The sequence below is a fragment of the Cryptotermes secundus genome, unplaced genomic scaffold (assembly GCF_002891405.2).
Source record: "Cryptotermes secundus unplaced genomic scaffold, Csec_1.0 scaffold282, whole genome shotgun sequence".
Taxonomy (NCBI): Eukaryota; Metazoa; Arthropoda; class Insecta; order Blattodea; family Kalotermitidae; genus Cryptotermes; species Cryptotermes secundus.
The window spans coordinates 320,747-332,121 of NW_019738874.1; the positions used below are offsets into that span (position 1 = coordinate 320,747).

General features: G+C 39.2%; 1 protein-coding gene across 1 annotated transcript in view; it reads left to right on the forward strand.

Moving 5' to 3' along the window:
- Positions 1-887, forward strand: part of LOC111871153 — a 5,708-nt gene extending 4,821 nt beyond the window's left edge. Inside the window, exon 3 of the mRNA XM_023864032.1 lies at positions 752-887. Within this exon, the coding sequence (XP_023719800.1) occupies positions 752-887 (136 nt within the window). The remainder of the gene's footprint in view (positions 1-751) is intronic.
- The last annotated feature ends 10,488 nt before the right edge of the window (positions 888-11,375 follow it).

Consider the following 11,375-nt stretch of genomic DNA (forward strand, 5'->3'; position numbering starts at 1 on the left):
AATTTGCTTGTCTCGTGACTTGTCATATCGTCCACATTACTCGCGAGCATAGCGAGTCACACTTGCACGAGCACGAGCACGAGTAATGTGGACGTGCCTTAAGCCACATGACCATACTTTTCAATGCTCAAATAGATCATACGGTATACAATAAAAGCACGCTGTAACCTTGGGAAAGATTGGCTGAGCAGATGAAGGAACAGACTCGATTTTGAAGACCAATAATTGAAGGAAATGGGAAGGAAGCTTTAGTACTGTCAGCACAAACCTTTTTCTTTATTAATACATGAACAATAATTTTTAGAGGTATGTTTCCATTTGCAGGTCACGGTAGCCGAGCGGTATAAGGCATGAACTGTTTTCGCTCGCCGGGATCGTGGGTTCCAATCCCACACAAGGCATGGATGTTTGGTGTGTGTCTGCGTTTATTCTGCGCCTCTGTTATCCTGTGTTTAGGTAGATGCTTTGCGACGAGCTGATCACCCATCCAAGGAGTTCTACCTTCTGTAAAATGATTATGAAACTGAGAAATCAGCCCTTTGCTCCAAAGTGAGAGCAAGAGGGGAGAGGAAAAATGTTTCCATTTGATTCCACCATTTTCAAACCGTGATTATAGACAGGGTATGGATTGAATATTGAATTTATTGGCCATTTGTGTACACCATTCGGAACTACAAACAATTACAGCGCTGTCGCTAACTCCACATTTTACAGATCTTCAAAGTACCCTCCGAACTTTTCCATCCTGCAGTGCCTTCATCAGTCCTTCCCTGGCAACGGCTTCTAGCAGTGGAGATTCTTCAGCTTCCCGCCTTCAGATCCTTCCTTCATGGACAGTCGTACAGAACTGTCTTCCAGATATCTCGTTGCCATTTCTTCTCAGTTAATCCTTCAGCAGAGCAGAACAGAAGCTTACTGTCAGCAATCAGCCGGCACAGTCACTCCTGGTATCGGGCACCGCTGGAACCCATGTCAATATTCTGGGGTGAATCCTTCAGCTGGCCTGAAATCGTCATTGTTCAGGCTCGGGGCGGACCCAACAATAAACGCCGTTTTCAACAATTCCTCTATTGTTGTTTTTGTATTTCGTTGCAGCGGGAATGTGTTTATCGATCCGTTGCCTAGCAATGGACTTCTCCTTTGATTCCACTATTTCGGGTTTCATGCGTCATGTCACATTATATAAACAAGGGGTTACTATAACACGGAGAACATAACACAAATTATAGGGTACCTGTGTCCAAGCCAAGCACATGCATACATTTGAGGGGTAGTGTTTGTGTGAAACTTGGTCTCGCACTACAGGAAGGACGTAGATTGTATATGAGAACAAGGAAATGAGGAAAATATGTGGAGGCTTGAGAAAATTGCGAAATGAGGAGCTCAGAAATGTTACACTTTATCCAGTTTAATTATCGTAATCAAGCGAAGGAGAATGGGCTGAACGGAGCAGGTGACACGCATGGGAGACATGAGAAAGTTTGTTGGGAGGACCTGAAGAAAAAAGACAATTTGGCAGATTTAGGTGTAAATGGGAGGCAAATAAAATTTATTTTAAATAAATAAGTTGTCAGTGGATGAAAAGATTCATTTGCATCGAGGTAAACACCCGTTGCGGGTTTTTCCTGTTCAATAAAACATTTGGACTTTTTGAGTAGCTGAACAACTGTTAGCTTGTGAAGAAAGATTCTTCTCTATGCAGGTAGTTATAGAAGTCTGTATTAAAAAAATTACAAACAATTCTGGGAAAAACTAATCGTATATTTTTGATATGACATACACGAAAAAATTTGGGAGGATACACTGACAAACGGATGTCAGATAGACACAGAGACAACAAATTGTTCTCATAAACCTTCTTTTAATATATCAAAATAAGAAAAAATAGGTAAATAAAAATCAGAATTATAATGATATATAAACAGACATGTATACTGAATCGTCTGAAATAATTTGTCTCCAGTTCATAATCAAGAAGGTAGAAACACCAGTCGTTGGGTGGAGACGTCACGATATAGATGATACCTAAGGTAGGCCGCACACCAGCATGCGTCAAGACATATAACAGTCAAGACACGATGTCTGCAACATGACGCAAAGAAAGGAGCACAGTTGAAACGAATGAGATTATGAAAACCGCCGCACACTGGTCTGAGTCAATATGTTGACGTCAGCTTCATGATGACGAATCACGAACGAAGCAAGACTGCGTCTTTTGTCTCATGTCCTGATGCCTATCTTGATGCAGTTGGTGTGCGGCCAATCTAAAAGGGACAGACAAGTCAAAACTGGTATAGAGCACTGTCAGATGGACAGCGTAATGACATTAGCGAATAAATCCGCCTGCTACAAGGTCACGGAGAGGTAAGTTTCCACCGTCAATTACATAAATTCGTACCAAAATGCGGCATAACTTTTCGTATTAGGTATGTCCAGGAAGGATGACAGGTTAAACAAGTGACAGGCAATCAAACCGTTCAGTCACACTAGGTACATGTCATTACGTCACGTATACTGCCTTCTTACATGCGTTTTTTTTCCCCCTTGGCACTACAGCCCCAATGGGCCTAGGCCGATCTCTATAAACTTCTCCGTTCACTTCGGTTTTTCTAGATCTTACACATTCGGTAGGACTCCTTGGCGGGTGATCAGCTCGTCGCAAGATCTCTACCGGTACACAAACACAGAAAAACGCGCACACACAAACTAAACTTCCATTCCCTGAGTGGTATTCGAACCCACGATCCCGGTTTCCAAGCGAGCGAAGACAGTACATGCCTTAGACCGCTCGGCTACTGTGACCGGCAGTGTATAAGAATAATATATAAGAATTCAGTTCGTACCTCACAGGAAACAGATCCGATCACACGATCCCGGTTTCCAAGCAAGCGAAGACAGTGCATGCCTTAGACCGCTCAGCTACCGTGACCGGCTTATATACGTTTTTACCGATTCTTAATTGCCAACGGTTGTATTCTCAGTTAATAAGCGACAACACTGTCAAATGAATATATTTCTCAGCGTGAGTTAAAGATATATTTTCTTTTTTTATATTTGTGCTTCGTTACAGGACCTTCAGTTAAGTATAACTTCGTTCATTCATAAACGTTCAAATGGAAGATCTGTATTATTCAGGAAAAAGAACCGTCAATATATAAAAAAATTGATTTCCTCATTTGTGTGTCAGAGGAACAGTGTAATGTATGGAGCCATGTTTCTGTTCCAAAAGAGACGCGATTTTATATCCATTCGGGACGTATCCTGCATGCGTAAAGTCAAATATTAAATTTTAAATCTTACTTTGACAATCGTTGATAAATGACAAAAAATGGAACTAGAAAACTGCGCTTCACTTAAAAATATAGGCTATTAATACATGAATGTGTCACATATATCCTGAAAGTCCTTTTAATATAGACGCTTGAAATGTATTTTCCGGAGCCCTCTCTCATGCAGGGTTGCAGCCTGGCTCCCCGTTACGGAATCTTTATGATGTCTTTGTCCCGCGTAGTGGACTGAGGCTGACACAGATTGGGCACTTGTAAGAGTAACAACAGTTGGCAGGGCACGTAGCACGAATGAGTGGAAGAGGAATGCGTTAAGGATCCTGGTGGGAAAGTAAAAATGAAAGAGAGACCTAGGAAGACCAAGGTAAAACAGGTAAAGCTATCCCTATAAAAGGCCGTGGAAGCCCATATGTTTGTCAGACGTCCAAGCTCCTAAGTTTTCTCTAGACAGTCGGCTGATAGATGGCGGTAAGTTTGTCAGCCTTACGCGTAGGCAGCCCTTTACCCCCCAGGAAGGTTCCTGGTACTCTTTACTGTTAGAGGCTGATCCATAATCCATAAAGTTATGATAATAATTGAGGGGTATATCTGTGACAAAACCAAAATTTTGCAATCGTAGGCAATACAGTAAAATATGTATTATGTTCATTCTGAAGTGAAATTTAGGGATAACTCATGTAAACACTTTATGGTGATTTCGTTATCTTTCATGTAGGAAGGAGAGTACAAGCTGATATACTTACTCGCAGAATAGACACGATTTTTCTTACAAAACCACGTCACTGCATTTAGATGATTACATTGGCAATGAAGCGGAAAATGGAATTACAGTCTACTTTATGTCTAGACGGACTTGAGGCCCTCTGTTCGTAAAGTTGACCAACTTCGTGCGTTTGTGGCAAGGGAACTATTGTGCTGTCAAGGAACGGATATAATCGTACACAGCAATCCCACTGCTTTCATTTGATTTATCACACTAAGTACACCTCCGCTTTGTGTGCAAAATCGGTTCATTGAGCTCGTTCTTCAGTTTAAGGGCAAGTTATCGGGAGACTTGATAATACCATCTCGGAAAACAAATACATTTAAAGGTAACTAATAGAATAGCCTTTGAAAATTCAACGGGAAATCTTATTACTTCCCATTTCGAGTTATCGTTTTCACAGATAACCAATTGATCCATTCTTGCACGATGTATATCTCTGAACTCACGGTTTCGTACCATCTATCATCAGACTCTGATGATACCGTACACGTCCGCCGTCAAGTGGCGCTTCCATCGGCGTTTCGGCGAACTAGTTGCAGTTGACACGGAGTGTGTAAAGTGCGAAGTGTGTGAGTTTTGGGAGAGCAATGTCTAGCCGTTTATCTACATGAAATTCGCGCTGGAACAATGTAACAGACCTCGATTTTATCGGGAAGAGAGAGTCTAATATAAAATTCTGGTTCCCATCAATTCAATGGAAATCTTACTTTTATGAAAATCACTAAAATTTTATCTGTTTCATGTAAAAATGTTTATCGTGAAAGAGTCGGCAAGGCTGTGACCTAATATGGAGTTTTCTTGACGTGGTAAAGATTTCAAGAAGTACGGTGAACGCTATGTAGATTGTGGAATTTGGATTACGACACCGTGTAGTCTGGTAGTTGGTTACCAGTCGGCAAGAGCAAGGGGAGCTGATGATAATGCTCTAGACTTGTATTTTATAGGTGCTCGGTTGGTATCTCGACTTGGACACTGAATAAAGTTTTCGTGATTTTCCTGAGTCCCTCCGAGCAATTCACGGCGTAGTGTCTAAAAAGGTTAAGATCTCTTCCTTCACTGACCTTTCCGATTCAGTATTCATACATCGATCCTTCATTGGAAGCTGTATCTTGCGATAATGGAAGCAACTAAAAATAAAGTTGCCAGTAGGTGTAACTAAGTGTCAGACTTCACGGTGTCATAACCCAGAATGTTAGAATGTAAATTTTCGCTGCCCGAAAGCTTTAAATATTGTGTAATTTCCCTGTCCATTTACCTTCAGTTTTCTTACTCCCATTGTGGATCAAACAAAGAAAAGCGAAAAATACTGTGACGTACAGCCGTTTTTAAGTAACAATTGTGTAAACAGGAGACAGTGCAACAGCCACTGCTAGGAAACAGACATGTGGACGTGTTTCTCCAGCAACGAGAGAACACGAAATAATGGAAAATATGTTTTCTGTGAGGTTCGCCTGTATATCGAGGCTAATAATATGTTCAAACTAATGAGGTACATGTCTGGAAAATGCGCAGTCCAGTAGAATATAATTTTAAGCTCATGTCAGAAAATAAAAGGAATGTTAAATTTTTTTATTTTTCGATCTAATACTGTCTTTACCTGCATAGTGGTTACAAAATGGACCCACTCTTGAATGGAAGAAGCTTATGTTCTTTCAGCAGACAAAGAGATTCTCAACCACTACTAGTTTTAATGCTTCTATAAATGACTCGGAAACAAAAATACTTTCAGAAATAAAATATTTATGTATGTGTGTGTGTGTGAAAAAGGCAGAGACATGTTTCCTTCAGTTACGCGCAAAAAACAGGAAACAAGCGAATTAAAAACATAATCAAAAGCTAATAACGTTTTGAAACAGGATTCTATTCTAATTTAAAGCTTCTAATTTTAGACCAATTAGAAGAAGTATACAGGAATTAAAATCGTTATTAAGAGGAGTCATTTTGTATTACGATTTTTAATGTTTTCCCCCAGTATTTTTGTCCTGGCGTGTACTGATTCACCCCAGTTTCTTAAAACGAGCAACATTTCTATTTATCTTACCCTATTTCCTTCGGTTGCACCTTGAATAGGTCCTGTTTCTCAGTATTTCACGGTCCGTGGTTGCATTCTGTCAGCAATGTTTATATTCATAAGACAGTCAGTAGACCAGCAAGACTCTACTTCCAGGAAATTTCAAAGCTGCGTTTCTTGGAAGTTTTCGCCTTGTTCTCCGCCTCCCGCCGTTCCTACAGTCTTCCAGTCTGATGCTCCTTGACGTGAAGACACATTGTTGAGGCCCCGAGCCTATAACAAGAAGTTCTGGAAGAACTAATCGCCTTACGACACGGACCGTATAGGAAACAAAAATTAACATGGAGAGGGTTCACAGACGCGTAGAGAACGTTAGATCATAAATCTAACAATTAGGAGGAATATATAGACAGATGGAAAGACATAGACGGACACACAGACAGACAGCAAAGTGATCTCATAAGCCTCCTTTTGTTTTTAAAAATAAAACAGACTAAAAATAACCTAAAATGTGATTTAGAAATGTAAAATTATAATTACTAATGGACTTCAGTTATGTCTAAAATATAATATTTCAAATATCTTTTACATTTCTAATTATACGTGGAAGTTTCTTATGAACTTATATATATATATATATATATAGTCACGTGTATGAGTGACTATAGACGGGGTTTTGGACTGTATATTGGATTCATTGACGACTTATACACCCGCGACTCTTCACTACAATTCAGAGATCACTGACACACACAAACTACTGTCGTCAGTCTATACAGTTCTACGTGGTTCACATATCCATTGCTGGGCAACGGATACGTTTCATTTAGGTCCGCCTCGAGGCCATATAAGTAGTACAGAAGAGAATTAAAGGAGAATGAGAATGGAGCGAGCCCTCGGCACTCAAGGAAGAAGAGTTCGGCTGAAGATTGATTATGGGTTAGTGTAATTGATTGTGATTAAGAGAGAATGTACAAGAAGATATGCAACATCACATGAAGAGTTATTAACCATATTTTACTCCATAACTTTCGTTTTATAATATGTTTATAATTCATTATATTTTTATACCGTGTATTGAAACTGCATAATGAGGAGCTTCATAAATTGTACTCTTCTCCAAGTATAATTAGAATGGTTAAGTCAAGGAGGATGAGTTGGGCAAGGCATGTAGCACGAATGGGGGAGACGAGGAATGCATATTGGATATTGGTGAGAAAGCCAGAAGGAAAAAGGCCACTAGGAAGACCAAGGCGTAGGTGGATGGACATTATTAATATGGATCTTAGAGAGATAGGATGGGATGGATTGGGTTGATCTGGCTCGGGATAGGGACCAGTGGAGGGCTTTTGTGAACACGGTAATGGACTTTCGGGTTCCATAAAATGCTGGGAAATTCTTGAATATCTGCAGATTTGGCTTCTCCTCAAGAAGGGCTCAGCTCCATAAGTAAGTAAGTAAGTAAGTAAGTAAGTATTTTATAATGTAACAGTTATCAGGTATCCAGCTTTACTATCGCAATGGCATTGAAGTTCAATAGTATGTGAATATAGTAATCATGTGTTTTGCCTGATGATAGCTTTAAAAGCCGAAACATGTAGTAGCTAAGGCAATTTTAACTTTGACCGTTATGTTGTCGTGTTACGACGGACTCAAATAAAGAATTGTGTACAAGATGATGTTAATAAATCCAGCCATCCAATCCAAAATCCGTAATTATTAGTCACGGAGCCATAAACACGTGACATTACGTTAAGCGTTCCTTTGGAAGTTCGGCCTGAGAGTTCGCTTTTGGATTCTGTTATAAGTGACAGAAAATGCGGCCTTATCAGGGTGAGTCGATGCTCATAATAAAGTGTAATGAAATCAGACATTTACTGTGTCAACTCGGCGTCCTTGGTTTCACTAGGGCCATTTGATAGGGTCCAGGCCTCATGTTCACCGTTAGTTGCTATTTAATAATTATGTAACATAGTCTAAAAGTAATCAATGTTATGGGACATTAACCCATGTTCATGTTTCATAATAAGTTTCCCTCTGAAGATTGAGTCAGAGTCAGAGTCAGAGTTACTTTACGACTGGCATCTTATCGACAATCAGTTCATCTTGGCGACAAGCTCCTCGAGGCTTACTGTCATAGTCCTAGTGTAAGAACCTCTCTGAGGAGAGGATGGATTCGATTCTTATGAATATGCTTGGACTTTGTCAAGTGTATGTATCGCACCAATAGCGTGTTATTAAAAATTCTTCGTTTTACTTTATACTTCCTTTGTCAGTTCAGGTTTTGCAAAGCAGATCACGCCTATGTTACGTATCTTATGCTACAACGGCAGCTTAGTCACTTGAATTGTCATAAGTTTGACCACCGACAAGTTTAAGTCTCTCGTATTTTCTGCGTCTGGCTAGCCTTGCCCTATGTTGTGAACCAAGTTCATTATAATTGCTAATTCTAATGATGTGTGAAAATACCTATAATTATATTCGAGGTACATTTTTTTAATACGTTATTTCTTAAGCGTGTGGTTTTTTACATCTTCTAACTTACAACCTTCAGAAGTAATGACTAATTAAACTGTGTTTAAAAGAAACTTATCTCTGGAAAAATACTGTGTTTCCTAGTACTCGATGTTATACTGAATGTACGTATTTAACATTATGGGCATCTTGTATTTGAACGTTAAGCATTTTCAGAAGTTTGCAAAAGTAGGTTCGTTGCAAGTGATTCGCGAGTTTGAACTTGGTTCTCTCCTTGGTTTATTCCGCGCGAAGATGGAAGACAGATCTCTCCCAGTCATTAGCTCTTGAAGCCGTTCTCCTTCCACAGAACAATTGCGTTAACAACTTGCACGAGAAGACAGACCAGGCAATTTGCATACCAATCTGTTATAAAGTGGTGTAATATTCTTCAGCACCAATCTAGACCACATCAGCAAAAAGTCCACCAGAGTGGAATAACTTTACTTATTGAGTTAAATCTTCTTTTGAAATTTAATATAGTAAATTATTATCCTGAATGCATTTATGCTCTTAGTATCAATTTTAAAAAGCGCTAATATGAGATTCGTTTTTGAAGAACAGAGAAAAAAAAAACGCGATTTCTACCCTGAGTACACCATTTAAAGTACTTCAATTTAGAGCAGTGTTTCCAGATTGTGTCTTCCTGAAGCTTCCTTGATTGGAACGAAACTGTGTGAGACTTCCAACTGTGACTTAAATTGTGTATGAATTTTTCATATTAACATTGCAAAAGCTGTGTGAGAAATATTCAGTGCAATATGGAATTCGAGTACCAACACATCATATGCTCTAGGACCGAGGAAAAAATCACTGAAACTTAAGAGGTTTTGCCNCATCTATCAATATTCCTAACATCATAGTCATGCGAAACTCTGAGGTGGGAATACTGAGCAGGTTGGCTTAGCGCCAAAGCTCGTGATGTATATATTCCGGACATTTTCGGTTGAACCTCATCCGGGACACTGGTTATTCTGAGTTCTTGGTTTTCCTCAGTCTCTCCCGATAATTGGCAGGATGGATATTGATTGGACCAATACCTCTTCTTTTCGAATCCTTTCCAATTTATCTATCGTCCTACCAGTCTGTGCCGTATAGTCTAGTTACTGACCGTAAAGTAAAAGAAAAAGATGCGGGCTTGACGCAATACTGCGTAGTTCAGGATCCTAAAATTTGGTTTGGGTGGAGGTCTTCGAAAAACCTTTCATACAAATTTAAATAACTGCCAATACGGGCCAAATTTTAGCCCAGAACTTAAAACATCAATGCACACGTGCCAGAAATATTAATTTGGTTTCCCCTTCTAAGATTTTGGCAATTAAGAACGAAACGACGGAATTAAGCATGTTATATTCTAAATCATACGCGCAAGTTTTTAATGAAATTTGTCATTTTATGTCACCACATAAAAGTCGCAGCGACTGTACGAAATTTTGAGATTATTCGGGCCTCCGCTTCACAACCGAATTATAACATCACAAAAAATAGGGTTTCCAAGAAACTCTTCTGAATGAGCCGGCTTTCACGCAGAATGATGATAGCTTAAGACAGAGAGACTGCTGTTAGCAGATCCACTCCTCGCAGTGTCAATCCTGTATTTCCTCCTGACTTCTTCATTGTTTACATTCTTCCATTTCCTTCGTTCCTCCATTTTACTCATCATCTCATGTGTAACCCATGGTTTTCTTGCTGTCTTCTCAACTTTACCAACCAATTTAATTCATATATTTTGAAAAAAAAAAATTCATGTATATACAAAAATTACCTATTTAATGCCCGTCGGGCCCCCTGTAGCCCCTTCTTGCAAATGCCTTGTTCTATCATAGCGGTCGCCCCGGGATTTTTGAACATCTCTCTTAACTCTATTACTATTATTATGACAATTTTTATTTTGTGTATTTGCTTCTTTTTTTCTGTTTAAGTAAATTTTGTTTATGAAGTAACAGACACCTTACACACATTTTTTTTCCTCTAGCCTTAAGAGCTCTGTAACCGACTTTGGTGTTCTTTTTGCTGTTCTCAGACAAAATGTCCACTTCTATATGTAATAACAAATGCCGTCGTGAATGCAACAATTTATTTGGTTGTAGTTATTTGTCTTTTCCTCCTCTATACTATATGTTTCGGCCGTAATTGGCCATCATCAGGTGTTTTATTTTCACTACGTATCTTTCACACTGCACACAATCTAAAATCTAAAACACCAGCCTGTCAGTTTAGTTTAAAATCTCGCCAACATACGTTCGTCAATTTTATTTTAGAATCCTAATTTAAAATTTAAAATTTTATAACTTTTAAAATTCAAAATTTAAAGTTTTAAATCACAGGGATACCCGCTCTGTGCCCAAACGTGCTGCAGCGGCTATTTCTTATTTTCAGCACCGTTCACGTTTTATTCTGTGCACGCTCCACAGGGGGCCTGCACAGCCCATCACCGCATTTCCATTCGGATGTGAACAAAATGTATTTAAGATTGCTTTAAGACTGGAGAGGCCGCGATCTATCAGCGCACTGTTTTAACCAAATCTGACGCAGTTTTATTACGGTACTTAGATTGCTTTCCTTATTTTGAAAAAAAAATAAATATATGCTTATGAAATCACGACGCTGTCTGTGTATCTCCTCTATCAATTTTGGAATTGCTGAACCGATCTTTATGAAACTTGGTATGTATATCATGGCATCCGAGTCCATCTCAACGGCGTACTTCATAAATCCCTCCCATCAGTCTTTGTGTCTGTGTGTGTATCTCTTTATCGTTGCTAGGCAACGGTTCGGTAAATATCTTACTGCGGAA